This window comes from Fistularia commersonii, chromosome 20, assembly GCF_037954325.1.
Source record: "Fistularia commersonii isolate RoL2024-O1a breed Wild chromosome 20, RoL_Fcom_v1.0, whole genome shotgun sequence".
NCBI lineage: Eukaryota > Metazoa > Chordata > Actinopteri > Syngnathiformes > Fistulariidae > Fistularia > Fistularia commersonii.
In genome coordinates this window covers 1,654,984-1,670,798 of record NC_141303.1, presented here as the reverse complement: position 1 = coordinate 1,670,798, position 15,815 = coordinate 1,654,984, and the positions used below count along the sequence as shown (strand labels likewise).

Below are 15,815 nucleotides of genomic sequence, written 5' to 3'. Positions count from 1 at the left end.
AGATGTGAGTCTTTTAAAGTGGCCCGGGCTAATCCCAAATCCCACTCCTCGCCATCCGCCGCCGCCGCCGCCGCCGCCGCCGCCTCCCGCCCGGACTGTGAGCAATCGATTCCCCCCCTTTGTTTGTCCCGGGAGCAGTTTTGAGTTATTATACTCGCTCCCCTTCGGTCGTCGGCTGATACACATCCTGATGGGCTATCGGTCTGCGCTACCTGCAGCCACTCCTTGTGATTGTCTGCCATCTTTCTTTTTATTGATGTCAAAGTGAGGTTTTTTTTTTTTTTTTTGCTACGTGTCCTAATCCATCTCCTTCTGTTTGTTTTGGTCTCCCTGTCCTCTTCTTTCCGTCCCCCCTCCCTTCTCTCTCCGCCGTCCTTCCCTTCCCGGACCTCGATTATCGACTCCAGAGAAACAGTTGACTGCGGGGAACTGTCTCGGGGTGCTGGCTATGGCCGAGGCGATGAGCTGCACCGAGCTCCACAACATGGCCAAAGCGTTTGCGCTGCAGAACTTCCCCGAGGTGCGTATCGATTCCAGGGCTATTGCCCGGCGGCGTTTGACTGACAGGAAGAAGAAAATTAAAAACACAACGGAGTCCACCGCCGGAGCAGTATCGGTATATATCCATACGCTCACGCTCGCTTCCTCGGGGGCGTCAGCGGTTCAGTCGGTGGAGCCGGTCGAAGAGTTGGCCTTCCGAGTGTCCTTTGGCGAGACGGCGGCCCAGTTAGCGCCTAGCGGGTGTGAAGGGGTGAACGATATCGAGTGGGAAGTTTCGCACCTTGCGGTTTCAAGGCGGTTCGCGCTCGATAGCGTTCACCCGTTCACGTGCCAGGCGCTAACGGAGATCGGAGTCTCGCCCGAGGACACTCGCATACAAGAGGGGACGGGGATTGAACCGGTAGCCTAGCGATTGGCCTGCTCCACCACTACCGCGATACAGGTAGAGACCGTTTACCATTCCGACCGGGGTGTGAAGGATTTGTCTCCAGATCAAGGTCTTAAAAGGCCGGGACCCCGAGGGAGCGAAAGCTCAGTTAAGACCGAGACCGGAACAGTTTGAAAGTCAGAAAAGACCAGGATGCACGGCAGGAGATGTCTGGGTAATATAATCAAAATGTGGAGGGGTGAATTTTAATGTGTTAGAATTTCCCTTTGATTCGAGGCGGGCGAAGGAAATCCAGGCAAACGGCGCCGAGATCAATTTAACAAGCCCGCCCGACCCCGCCGATGCTTCGCTTCCAATCGGTCGCCGACGTGTTTCCAGGGTTTCACCTTGGAGCTGTCATTAGGCACATCTGGATTCGCCTCCGTTCGGATTCGGTTGGCCGAGGGGGGGGGGGGTGTTGGAGGGACAGCTGTTTGCAGTATTTCACCCTGGAAGCGACTCAAGTGATTGGTCGCATTTGAAGTGGCACGTTTTCTACATCCAATTACGCTAATGATGTTGCTCGATAAATCAGACGGCGCGCGCGGGGGGGGGAATTCGGCAAAATCCCCTCCGCAGTTTAGTCGTCGGCTGGTCCTTGAAAAGATACGCAGAGTCCTCCCGCGTCGGAAAGCCCGTTTCAAGGCCGAATGAAAAATGGAGTTCACCCGCAGACGAGTCATAGACACCTTCAAGCCGAATCCCTGGAGGCTAAACTGGCGTCCAGCGCCCAAAACTTTTGCTGCAGTAACACAAACAGAAGCACGAGCAAGTGTAGTCCCCGCCTTCTTGCACCCTTCCCGTACTTTCCATTGCTGTAAGTCACGTGCGCTCCATCCTAGGCTACATGTGCCCAACCTTGGGCAAACCATCGTGATTTACACAAGATCCCAACGGTACCCTCTGGCTCTAGGTTTCATTTCTTTTCTTTCTACATCGCCTAATCATATCAGAGTCGTCTGATGACGCTTTCTGTGACCACACTCCTCAAAATGATCTGAACCAGGCATACCTCAAGGAGCAGTCGCTTAGCGACAGTGGCCGTAAAACCTTGGACAGATCCCAGCTCAACGTGGGCGGCTTTCTGCCTCGACCGGTTGGGGTACAAAGAGAGAGAGCAAGGACAGAAAGCCAGAGTATGATAGAGGCGGTATGCTTGCAGGAGCGCAGATGTATCCACCTGTGACCGAACATCCAAACGTCCTCAGACAAGCAGTGCCAGACGGGTGTCCATTGACAGGCCGCCAAAGTCTGCTAATGTAAATCCTTCCAGACCTTTCCTTCAGATGTGTCCCTCAACTCTTTGTTCGTGACGCCAGAACAAACGATCCCTATAAATCAATGTGTACAACGTGGGTTTCGGTTTGAAACCCCTGATCAGTTCCTCGACCTACGTCATCCTCCAGAAATGCCATCAGTATTTCAACAGGAAACGTCTGGACTTGAAGTAAATTTCAAGCAAGCGAGGCGAAGGAATACGCCGTGATGCTGCGTTTGTTTGAGATGTGGCGTCGCCCGGGTCCCAGCATATAGGAGTACCCGAAGGGCATACGCTCTTCGGGTACTCTCTCAAGTAGTTCCGACTCGTGTCAAAAATGGCCTCACAATGATCTGTCAACGTGACTGGAGGATCCCATTAGAGAAGTAACTAACGTGACCCGTCCCGCAAGCAGCTAGCATTATTGATCTTCGATTGCCGAAATCAAATTACCGGTATGTTTCCCGTATTGCCGTTGGGTTCACACGCCGGACTCGTAAACAGATCAGACAAGTGACCCTACGTGGAAGTAACCCACTGAATCCGCGATTCCCCAGGTGGCGGGCCAGGAGGAGATCCTCAGCGTTTCCAAGGAGGACCTGGTAGCCTACCTCTCCAACGACAGCCTCAACACCAAGGCCGAGGAGCTGGTTTACGAGACCGTCATCAAGTGGATAAAGCAGGAACCAAACTCCAGGGTGCAGGTAAGGGACCCGACCCCATCTGTTTTGCTGTTCCGTTGACTCCGGGCTGTATGCTTGTGAAAGCTGCACGGCGTGGCGGCAAAGAAGAAACCCAGGAGGCCACTCCGGCGGCCCCTGTCACCTTCAATCGCGGCGCTGACTCACGATCTCTGGTGCGTTTGGCCCCCGAGAGGGCGCGCTATTCTTGGATGTCGAGGCGCCCGACGGCGGCGCGAGTGAACGCAGCTCCGGTTTTGTTTTGTTGTTTTTTTTTCCTCTATGCATATGAGCGGATTGATTTATCGCTAGCGGCTCTTCATCATAGTCGGGCCTCGACGTCGACCCCAAGCTCACTTGAAAAGGTAAACAGATTAATTAATTTTCTATATATTCAGAAACGATCCGATAAATCGCACCATAAGGGTCGTCCGTCCGGACAATATCTTCTCATCGAGCGTTTGGCGGTCGGCAGGTTCTTATATCAGAACCGGAACCGAAACAGGCCTCCGTTGTCAACATCACGTCGTCGGCGCTGATTCATACGATACTCACGCGACAGTATTTCAAGTTTTTAAGCCTCTCGGATTAAACGTGCTCCCTGATACGTGGGACCGTGAGATAATGCTGAGATAGATCAAGCGGCTCGATCTAAGTGCTGGGACCGGAATAAGGAAGACGTTTTATGGATTGTATGATTTTATGGCCTCGGTGGCGACTTATAAATCCTCCGGAACGGGAACGAGTTATCCGACAGGGCTGTCGGGGAAATCCGGGAGATAATAATTTGGAAGAAATTTTCTTGTTTTTGTTTTCTTTTTTGCAAATCGCACAGCGGCGCAGCGGTGGTTAGCGCTAACGCCTCACAGCGAGAAGGTCGCCGGTTGGATTCCGACATGGGATGAATGAATGCTTGAATGAATGAATGATTGATTTTGATATCAGTGGGAAAGGGAATGTGCTGTGAGATGAACATTTAAAAAAAAATATATAAAAAATATTTGAAAATACATGATCAGAAAATCCCTGAAAATAGCAAGAATTGTTCTAAAAAATCTTGAATAAATAACATGATGGAGGAAAGTTTCCGTTCAAAGCTGGAAATATTTTCAGAATAATAAAATGAAGAGTTGTTGAGAAATAGTTTTTTCATCTAAAAAAAATAAATGAATGAGAATAAAATCAAAAGTTAAAAAATTCAAAAGAAATTCACATGAAATAATTAAATCGAGTCATTGAGAATTATAGTTCTAAAAAAGAAAAAAAAAGTATTTAAAAGAAAGTCACATAAAATAAACTGCCTTTTCCTAGGAATTAAAAATTTAAAAAAATGTTTAAAATTCATGATTGGAAAATCCCTGAAAATAGCAAGAATTGTTCTAAAAAATCTTGAATAAATAACATGATGGAGGAAAGTTTCCGTTCAAAGCTGGAAATATTTTCAGAATAATAAAATGAAGAGGTGTTGAGAAATAGTTTTTTCATCTAAAAAAAATAAATGAATGAGAATAAAATCAAAAGTTAAAAAATTCAAAAGAAAGTCACATGAAATAATTAAATCGAGTCATTGAGAATTATAGTTCTAAAAAAGAAAAAAAAAGTATTTAAAAGAAAGTCACATAAAATAAACTGCCTTTTCCGAGGAATTAAAATAAAAAAAAAAATGTTTAAAATTCATGATTGGAAAATCCCTGAAAATAGCAAGAATTGTTCTAAAAAAATCTTGAATAAATAACATGATGGAGGAAAGTTTCCGTTCAAAGCTGGAAATATTTTCAGAATGATAAAATGAAGAGTTGTTGAGAAATAGTTTTTTCATATAAAAAAAATAAATGAATGAGAATAAAATCAAAAGTTAAAAAATTCAAAAGAAATTCACATGAAATAATTAAATCGAGTCATTGAGAATTATAGTTCTAAAAAAGAAAAAAAAAGTATTTAAAAGAAAGTCACATAAAATAAACTGCCTTTTCCTCGGAATTAAAAATTAAAAAAAATGTTTAAAATTCATGATTGGAAAATCCCTGAAAATAGCAAGAATTGTTCTAAAAAAATCTTGAATAAATAACATGATGGAGGAAAGTTTCCGTTCAAAGCTGGAAATATTTTCAGAATAATAAAATGAAGAGGTGTTGAGAAATAGTTTTTTTCATCTAAAAAAAATAAATGAATGAGAATAAAATCAAAAGTTAAAAAATTCAAAAGAAAGTCACATGAAATAATTAAATCGAGTCATTGAGAATTATAGTTCTAAAAAAGAAAAAAAAAGTATTTAAAAGAAAGTCACATAAAATAAACGGCCTTTTCCGAGGAATTAAAATAAAAAAAAAATGTTTAAAATTCATGATTGGAAAATCCCTGAAAATAGCAAGAATTGTTCTAAAAAAATCTTGAATAAATAACATGATGGAGGAAAGTTTCCGTTCAAAGCTGGAAATATTTTCAGAATAATAAAACGAAGAGTTGTTGAGAAATAGTTTTTTCATCTAAAAAAAATAAATGAATGAGAATAAAATCAAAAGTTAAAAAATTCAAAAGAAATTCACATGAAATAATTAAATCGAGTCATTGAGAATTATAGTTCTAAAAAAGAAAAAAAAAGTATTTAAAAGAAAGTCACATAAAATAAACTGCCTTTTCCTAGGAATTAAAAATTAAAAAAAAATGTTTAAAATTCATGATTGGAAAATCCCTGAAAATAGCAAGAATTGTTCTAAAAAAATCTTGAATAAATAACATGATGGAGGAAAGTTTCCGTTCAAAGCTGGAAATATTTTCAGAATAATAAAATGAAGAGTTGTTGAGAAATAGTTTTTTCATCTAAAAAAAATAAATGAATGAGAATAAAATCAAAAGTTAAAAAATTCAAAAGAAAGTCACATGAAATAATTAAATCGAGTCATTGAGAATTATAGTTCTAAAAAAGAAAAAAAAAGTATTTAAAAGAAAGTCACATAAAATAAACTGCCTTTTCCGAGGAATTAAAATAAAAAAAAATGTTTAAAATTCATGATTGGAAAATCCCTGAAAATAGCAAGAATTGTTCTAAAAAAATCTTGAATAAATAACAGGATGGAGGAAAGTTTCCGTTCAAAGCTGGAAATATTTTCAGAATAATAAAATGAAGAGGTGTTGAGAAATAGTTTTTTTCATCTAAAAAAAATAAATGAATGAGAATAAAATCAAAAGTTAAAAAATTCAAAAGAAAGTCACATGAAATAATTAAATCGAGTCATTGAGAATTATAGTTCTAAAAAAGAAAAAAAAAGTATTTAAAAGAAAGTCACATAAAATAAACTGCCTTTTCCGAGGAATTAAAATAAAAAAAAAATGTTTAAAATTCATGATTGGAAAATCCCTGAAAATAGCAAGAATTGTTCTAAAAAAATCTTGAATAAATAACAGGATGGAGGAAAGTTTCCGTTCAAAGCTGGAAATATTTTCAGAATAATAAAATGAAGAGGTGTTGAGAAATAGTTTTTTTCATCTAAAAAAAATAAATGAATGAGAATAAAATCAAAAGTTAAAAAATTCAAAAGAAAGTCACATGAAATAATTAAATCGAGTCATTGAGAATTATAGTTCTAAAAAAGAAAAAAAAAGTATTTAAAAGAAAGTCACATAAAATAAACTGCCTTTTCCGAGGAATTAAAATAAAAAAAAAATGTTTAAAATTCATGATTGGAAAATCCCTGAAAATAGCAAGAATTGTTCTAAAAAAATCTTGAATAAATAACAGGATGGAGGAAAGTTTCCGTTCAAAGCTGGAAATATTTTCAGAATAATAAAATGAAGAGGTGTTGAGAAATAGTTTTTTTCATCTAAAAAAAATAAATGAATGAGAATAAAATCAAAAGTTAAAAAATTCAAAAGAAAGTCACATGAAATAATTAAATCGAGTCATTGAGAATTATAGTTCTAAAAAAGAAAAAAAAAGTATTTAAAAGAAAGTCACATAAAATAAACTGCCTTTTCCGAGGAATTAAAATAAAAAAAAAAATGTTTAAAATTCATGATTGGAAAATCCCTGAAAATAGCAAGAATTGTTCTAAAAAAATCTTGAATAAATAACATGATGGAGGAAAGTTTCCGTTCAAAGCTGGAAATATTTTCAGAATGATAAAATGAAGAGTTGTTGAGAAATAGTTTTTTCATATAAAAAAAATAAATGAATGAGAATAAAATCAAAAGTTAAAAAATTCAAAAGAAATTCACATGAAATAATTAAATCGAGTCATTGAGAATTATAGTTCTAAAAAAGAAAAAAAAAGTATTTAAAAGAAAGTCACATAAAATAAACTGCCTTTTCCTCGGAATTAAAAATTTAAAAAAATGTTTAAAATTCATGATTGGAAAATCCCTGAAAATAGCAAGAATTGTTCTAAAAAAATCTTGAATAAATAACATGATGGAGGAAAGTTTCCGTTCAAAGCTGGAAATATTTTCAGAATAATAAAATGAAGAGGTGTTGAGAAATAGTTTTTTTCATCTAAAAAAAATAAATGAATGAGAATAAAATCAAAAGTTAAAAAATTCAAAAGAAAGTCACATGAAATAATTAAATCGAGTCATTGAGAATTATAGTTCTAAAAAAGAAAAAAAAAGTATTTAAAAGAAAGTCACATAAAATAAACGGCCTTTTCCGAGGAATTAAAATAAAAAAAAAATGTTTAAAATTCATGATTGGAAAATCCCTGAAAATAGCAAGAATTGTTCTAAAAAAATCTTGAATAAATAACATGATGGAGGAAAGTTTCCGTTCAAAGCTGGAAATATTTTCAGAATAATAAAACGAAGAGTTGTTGAGAAATAGTTTTTTCATATAAAAAAAATAAATGAATGAGAATAAAATCAAAAGTTAAAAAATTCAAAAGAAATTCACATGAAATAATTAAATCGAGTCATTGAGAATTATAGTTCTAAAAAAGAAAAAAAAAGTATTTAAAAGAAAGTCACATAAAATAAACTGCCTTTTCCTAGGAATTAAAAATTAAAAAAAAATGTTTAAAATTCATGATTGGAAAATCCCTGAAAATAGCAAGAATTGTTCTAAAAAAATCTTGAATAAATAACATGATGGAGGAAAGTTTCCGTTCAAAGCTGGAAATATTTTCAGAATAATAAAATGAAGAGTTGTTGAGAAATAGTTTTTTCATCTAAAAAAAATAAATGAATGAGAATAAAATCAAAAGTTAAAAAATTCAAAAGAAAGTCACATGAAATAATTAAATCGAGTCATTGAGAATTATAGTTCTAAAAAAGAAAAAAAAAGTATTTAAAAGAAAGTCACATAAAATAAACTGCCTTTTCCGAGGAATTAAAATAAAAAAGAAATGTTTAAAATTCATGATTGGAAAATCCCTGAAAATAGCAAGAATTGTTCTAAAAAAATCTTGAATAAATAACAGGATGGAGGAAAGTTTCCGTTCAAAGCTGGAAATATTTTCAGAATAATAAAATGAAGAGGTGTTGAGAAATAGTTTTTTTCATCTAAAAAAAATAAATGAATGAGAATAAAATCAAAAGTTAAAAAATTCAAAAGAAAGTCACATGAAATAATTAAATCGAGTCATTGAGAATTATAGTTCTAAAAAAGAAAAAAAAAGTATTTAAAAGAAAGTCACATAAAATAAACTGCCTTTTCCGAGGAATTAAAATAAAAAAAAAATGTTTAAAATTCATGATTGGAAAATCCCTGAAAATAGCAAGAATTGTTCTAAAAAAATCTTGAATAAATAACAGGATGGAGGAAAGTTTCCGTTCAAAGCTGGAAATATTTTCAGAATAATAAAATGAAGAGGTGTTGAGAAATAGTTTTTTTCATCTAAAAAAAATAAATGAATGAGAATAAAATCAAAAGTTAAAAAATTCAAAAGAAAGTCACATGAAATAATTAAATCGAGTCATTGAGAATTATAGTTCTAAAAAAGAAAAAAAAAGTATTTAAAAGAAAGTCACATAAAATAAACTGCCTTTTCCGAGGAATTAAAATAAAAAAAAAATGTTTAAAATTCATGATTGGAAAATCCCTGAAAATAGCAAGAATTGTTCTAAAAAAATCTTGAATAAATAACAGGATGGAGGAAAGTTTCCGTTCAAAGCTGGAAATATTTTCAGAATAATAAAATGAAGAGGTGTTGAGAAATAGTTTTTTTCATCTAAAAAAAATAAATGAATGAGAATAAAATCAAAAGTTAAAAAATTCAAAAGAAAGTCACATGAAATAATTAAATCGAGTCATTGAGAATTATAGTTCTAAAAAAGAAAAAAAAAGTATTTAAAAGAAAGTCACATAAAATAAACTGCCTTTTCCGAGGAATTAAAATAAAAAAAAAATGTTTAAAATTCATGATTGGAAAATCCCTGAAAATAGCAAGAATTGTTCTAAAAAAATCTTGAATAAATAACATGATGGAGGAAAGTTTCCACTAAAAGCTGGAAATATTTTCAGAATAATAAAATGAAGAGCCGTTGAGAAATAGAGTTTTAATCAAAAAAAAAAAAGAAAAAAAAATTCAAAAGAAAGTCACATAAAATAATAAAATCAAGAGTCATTGAGAATTATAGTTCTAAATTTATTTTTTTTTAAAGAAAGTCACATAAAATAAGCTGTGTTTTCCAAAAATTTAAAAATAAAAAGAAATTCATGATTTAAAATCCTTGAAAATAGCAAGAATTGTTCTAAAAAATCTTAAATAAATACAGTAACATGATGGAGAAAAGTTTTTACTAAAAGCTGGAAATATTTCAGAAAAATTATAATCAAGAGTTGAGAATTGGAGTTTAATCTAAAAAAAAATTCAAAAGAAAGTCACATAAAATTAGCGGCGTTTTCCTAAAAAGCCTCCCCTGTTCTGGCGGACACACACCAACTTGCGACCGCCACTCTGATGGACGGGGATCCACAAGGGGGCGGAGCCAAAGAGGAGGAGGCGGAGCTTTCAGGCGGCGCTCTGGACAGAACGCCACGCAGCTCCTGATGCAGGTCGGGAAGAAGAGAGGTCAGGGCAAGGAGAGGGATGGAGTGTGTGTGTGTGTGTGTGTGTGTGTGTGTGTGTCTGACTGAAAAAATATAAAAAAAGAGACGTGTGGATGTGTGTTTGTGTGTGGGGGTGTCGGGGTGTGTGTGACTGAAAGAAAATAAAAAAAAAAAAGACATGCGTGTGTGTGACTGAAAGAAAATGAAAAAATGACCGGTGTGTTAGTGTGTGTGTGTGTGTGTGTGTGTGTGTGCGTGCGCGTGTGTCTGTGTGACTGAGAGAAAATTTTAAAAAGTCACATGTGTGTGTTTATGTGTGTTTATGTGTGTGTGACTGAAAGAAAATGCAAAAAAAGACATGCATGTGTTTGTGTGTTTGTGTGCGTGCGTGCATTTGTGTATGTGTGTGACACCGAAAGAAAATGCAAAAAAACGACGTGTGTGTGTGTGTGACTGAAAGAAAATTTTGACGCGTGGATTTGTGCGTCTGTGTTTGTGTGTGTGCGTCCATCCCTGTGTGCGTGTGTGTGTTTGCATGCGTGTGTGAGACATTTTAAAATGTCACGTGTGTGTATATGTGTGTGACTGCAAGGAAATGCAAAAAAAGACATGCATGTGTTAGCGTGTTTGTGTGTGTGTGTTTGTGTGTGTGTGTGTGTGTGTGTGTGTGTGTGTGTGTGAGACTGAAATAAAATGCAAAAAAAGATATGCTTGTTAGTCTGCATTTGCATGTGTGTTAATGTGCGTGTGTCAGTGCGTGTCTGTGTGTGTGTGTGTGTGTGTGTGAGTGTGTGTGTGTGTGTGTGTGTGTGTGTGACTGAAATAAAATGCAAAAAAAGATATGCTTGTTAGTCTGCATTTGCATGTGTGTTAATGTGCGTGTGTCAGTGCGTGTCTGTGTGTGTGTGTGTGTGTGTGTGAGTGTGTGTGTGTGTGTGTGTGTGTGTGCATGGAATATAACCCCCCCTGAGCCAAGCCTGCGTGGCCTCCCCTTCATCTCCACGTGCGCGCTCATGAGTTTTTTTCCCCTCCCGAGTGTTTCCGCGGCGATGTTAGCCTCCGGCTATATAGAGTGGAAAAGTGGCATATTGGAGGCGCCGGTGTAAATAATATGCAATTTTCTCTTTCCGCTACGCCGTCGCCGACATCTGATGGCAGCGAGGAGCGGCGCCCGGACGCCGCCGCCGGACTGACGGGAAGGCATTTGAGTATTAATAACGATTTACCCAGAGCGGAAATGAGGAGCGGCGAGCCGGCGGGGCCTCCAGAGCCGGGGTCGGCGTCCGAGACGGTTCCTCCGGGTTCCTCCGGGTTCCTCCGGGTTCCTCCGGGTTCAGAAAACCGCGATGGAGATGCTTTTATAGCCGTGTGAAGGAGAGGGTGAATAATCGGGCCGCATTTCGCACGGCATTACAAGGCGCAATATTGGATCCAAGATGGCGGCTCGGACGAAAGCAGCAGCAGCAGCAGCTACCGGCTAGCGATGTTTATTACCACGTTTTGGACGTTCTTTCTCGATTTCTATCGAATGTTGGAGGTAGAAACCAACCCCGTACTTGTCCATTTATCTTTATTTTTATAAAAACAACTTATATTGGAGTGCTTCTCGCAAAATCTCCCTGTGCCTGCACAAGATAAGATACGATAAGATAAAATAAGATAAGATAAGATAAGATAAGAACAACTTTATTTATCCCGAAGGAAATTGTTGTGCCAGAGTTTCAAGCAAAAACATAACAATAATAGATAATAGTAGGAAGGAGGGAGAATAAGAAATACAATAAAATATAAATTGTCAAGGTTAAGGCTATCTGCAAGGCTATAAGATAAGATAAGATAAGATGAGATGAGATGAGATGAGATGAGATAAGATATAAAAGATATAAAAACAACTTTTCTTGGAGCGCTTCTCGCAAAATCTCCCTGTGCCTGCACAAGATAAAATAAGATAAGATAAGATAAGATAAGATAAGATAAGATAAGATAAGATAAGATAAGAACAACTTTATTTATCCCGAAGGAAATTGTTGTGCCAGAGTTTCAAGCAAAAACATAACAATAATAGATAATAGTAGGAAGGAGGGAGAATAAGAAATACAATAAAATATAAATTGTCAAGGTTAAGACTATCTACAAGGCTATAAGATAAGATAAGATAAGATGAGATGAGATGAGATGAGATAAGATATAAAAGATATAAAAACAACTTTTCTTGGAGCGCTTCTCGCAAAATCTCCCTGTGCCTGCACAAGATAAGATAAGATAAGATAAGATAAGATAAGATAAGATAAGATAAGATAAGAACAACTTTATTTATCCCGAAGGAAATTGTTGTGCCAGAGTTTCAAGCAAAAACATAACAATATTAGATAGTAGTAGGAAGAAGGGAGAATAAGAAGTATAATAAAATATAAATGGTCAAGGTTAAGACTATCTACATCTACAATAACAATGTTTATAAGACGCATGATAAAACATACAGGATATAAAGCATACGAGTCAAACTCTTTCGGGTCTTGACTTTGCTCGGTTGGTCCGTTGGCTTCCTCGGCTTCGTTCCCATTGATTCATTCATGTTGAATTCTTTCATGGCTGCTCTTTTCCATCATCCGCCGTGTCGCCGATAGCCTTGAGTTTGAATTCGGCTCAACAAGTGCCATTTTTGGGTTCCTCATGCACACAAATGTACAGTAATATTATGTCGAAGTGGAGTACGTGTCACTATTGCAAAATGTGGGGGAGGTCGGCGTGCTACGTACTGTTCTCTGATTGGTTTATGCCTGCCAGCGATAGCAGACACCTGAAGTTAGTGTGATTAGATAAGATAAGATAAGATAAGATAAGATAAGATAAGATAAGATAAGATAAGATAAGATGAACTTTATTGATCCCCATATGGTAGACCTGGGCATTTTACGGCCTGTTTTGCATTTTTATCCAGCCCGCCATCTTTGAATAAATAAAAATTTCAATCAATATTGTTTTTTTTTTTCCTTTTATTTAATTTTGTATGGATGATTACACACACAGATGATGTCGTTCAGTACATTTACGGGACTGTTTCAGAAAATTAGAATATTGTGATAAAGTTCTATATCATCTGTAATGCAATTAAAAAAACAGAAAATACTTTTTCGTGATATTCTAATATTTTGAGATGAATTTTTGAGTTTTCTTAAGATGTAAGCCATAATCAGCACTATTAAAATAATAAAAGGCTTGCAATATTTCAATTGATTTGTAATGAATCCAGAATGTATGACATTTTTGTTTTTGTAATTGCATTACAGAAGATAAAGAGCTTTATCACAATATTTAGCTTTCTGAGACAGTTTTGTATTAGTATTAATTATTTTAAAATTGAAATAAAATGACAAAAAATGCAAAATATTTAAATAGCAATTTTCATTGTGTTCACCTCGTTGGCCCGCGCATAAAAATTAAATAAGATATGTGACCCGCCAGCCAAAATAATTCCCCGCCCCTGCCATTGTGGGAAATTCCTTTGTTACAGAGGCGTAACAGTTATAATGTCAAAAATATAAATAAAAAATAAAATTGATGGCAGTGTTGCCGCATACAATTGGTTCAAGGTCAAAAAGCACAACAAAAAAAATTGCAGCCGATTTTTGAGAACATTTGAGGATTTTAAGCAACTTATTATGCTAAAAATGTTTCTATATTTTTTTATATGACAGGGTGAATATTTCCATATATCTGACAAATATTTCAGGGGTCGGCAACCCGCAGACGTTTCGTCCCTCGATGCGACTTCCAGTGGCTTCTGAAAATAATTCACGAGTATTTCACTAAAATGTATTTTATTTGAGTTTTTACATTTTTAAAATGCGCACCCGACTGTAAGCGGCACCGGCCAAAAACAACTAAATAAATCTCTGTGTACATATACAGACCACACTTGTGTGATATTTACACCAAAACATTTTTTTTTTTACTTTTAATTAAATACATAGCGGTAACATCCACCAATACATACTGGAAATGCATTAAAGTCGTCTTCTTCGCCGTCGTAATGTGGTAATTATGGTTATTTTAAGATCATGGCGATCCTGTAACAAGTAAATAAAATGCGTTAAAATAGATTTACAGAGAGAAGACGGCATTTTTGGTTTGCTGCCGGTGGATAATTTAAATTCAGCTTGTTTTTTTCAGGACTCAAATAGACAGTGAGTATTTGTTTATAAGTAACCTTCAACCCGACGTTACAAACGTTTGATGTCATGCAGAAATACAGTTTTGTTTTCTCTGCGGTTGTTCATTAATTCAAAAAAAAAAGGCAACATGTTTCTTTTTTTGGATTCAACTTTTTATGCTTTCACACTTCAGAGTTTATTCATTTTATTCCTATTTTTTTTTACATTTTAGATTGTCTTTGTATGTCTTGCCGCTGCTGTGAAACAATTTTCCCAGGGATGGGATCATGAAAGTACATCTCATCATCATCATATTTTGTTTATATATAGAATAAAAGCAAAAAAACAACAGCGTTATATGTCGTGTGAATTTATTTTTAATTTAAAAGGCTGAACGTTCGCATGTCTGTATGACGTGAGAAAAGAAACGCTGTGTTCATCAGACGATCTTGGCGCCAAAGAGCGGAAAAAGACGGAAATTTCTAAAAAATCCCATTCCCCGAATGTAACATCCAATCAGAGTGCTCCGTCAGGGGACCGCCCCTTTTTGGGGGGAGGGATTTTCAGTTTGGTTAAAATCGCCTTCTTTTGAAAACAGGTTCCCTTTGGCCTCTGGGAGGGCGTGCACGTACGTGCCTTACATAACCTAGGAAGGACATGGATATGCTTTATAAATTTATTTTTTAACATTTATTATTTCAACTATTTTGATTGCAAAATAAGCATAAGCATAAGCATGGTGTTCTGTATGCTGCACTCTGATTGGCTCCTCATTCTCTGCATGTCCTGCGCGTAGCATCGCATTTAGCATCTCGCCGTTGTGTTTGTGTGAAATTTTTGGGAAATATTAATAAGGCGCAGGAAGTAGAGCGATCGTCCTTGGAACCGAACATTCCCGTTCGATTCCCGGCTCCTCCTAGTGTGTCCAAGTGTTGTTGAGCAAGACACCGATCCCCTAACTGCTCCCCTGGCGCCGCTACATGGCAGCTAAGCGCTCATGGTTCATCCATGATGGGTTAAATGTAGAGAAGGAATTTCCCGCAAGGGATTAATAAATCCATCCGTTCAACTTCTGCCGCTTATCCTGCACTCGGAGGATGCTGGAGCCAATCCTAGCTGTCCTCGGGCGAGAGGCGGGGTTTGGCCTGGACTGGTCGCCAGTCTGTAAGATAAAATATATTTAAAAAAAAAAAATCAAGAGTATTGGAAAGCTTGAGAAGAGTGTGCAGAGGGTCTTAAAAATTTTAAATACATATATATAAAAATACGGTCGCTACTTCATGCTAAGCACTGCGCCACTGTGCCACCAGTAGTGCAATAACATAAAAAAAGAAGAGTATGCAGAGGTTCTTAAAAACGTAAAATATTTATAAGAATAAATAGAAAAAAAAGGTCACAAAGTCATGGACTTAGCACTTTTTGCATGGCTGGCTCTGGAACGTAACCCCTGTGATAAACCTGGGACTACGCCTGATGTACCTTCCTAGCTCATGTGGCTAACATGCACAGCCGCTTTATCCTGCACTCAGGGTCACTAAACGAAGATCCATGAATTGGCAAACATATTTTAATTTAATTTTTTTAATAAATATTTAATTTTTTTTTGACCCACTGCATACTCTTGTTAACCTTGTCCACGCTCTTCATTTATTTTCATTAATTTTTTTCCTATTTTATTGTACTACTGGCACGGTGGTGCAGTGGTTAGCGCTTCCTCACAGCATGAAGGACTCTGAAGCGGTCCTCTCCGTGTGGAGTTTGCATGTTCTCCCCCGTCTCTTCCTCCCACAGACCAAAAAATGCAGTAAATTAATTC

General features: G+C 36.6%; 1 protein-coding gene across 2 annotated transcripts in view; it reads left to right on the top strand.

The window, feature by feature from the left end:
• The window catches only part of klhl29 (kelch-like family member 29), a 414,899-nt gene that overhangs the window by 248,988 nt on the left and 150,096 nt on the right, over positions 1-15,815 (top strand). For both annotated transcript variants that reach the window (XM_086166945.1, XM_086166946.1), the window contains exons 9-10: positions 408-520; positions 2,744-2,890. In XM_086166945.1, the coding sequence (XP_086023071.1) occupies positions 408-520; positions 2,744-2,890 (260 nt within the window). The remainder of the gene's footprint in view (positions 1-407; positions 521-2,743; positions 2,891-15,815) is intronic.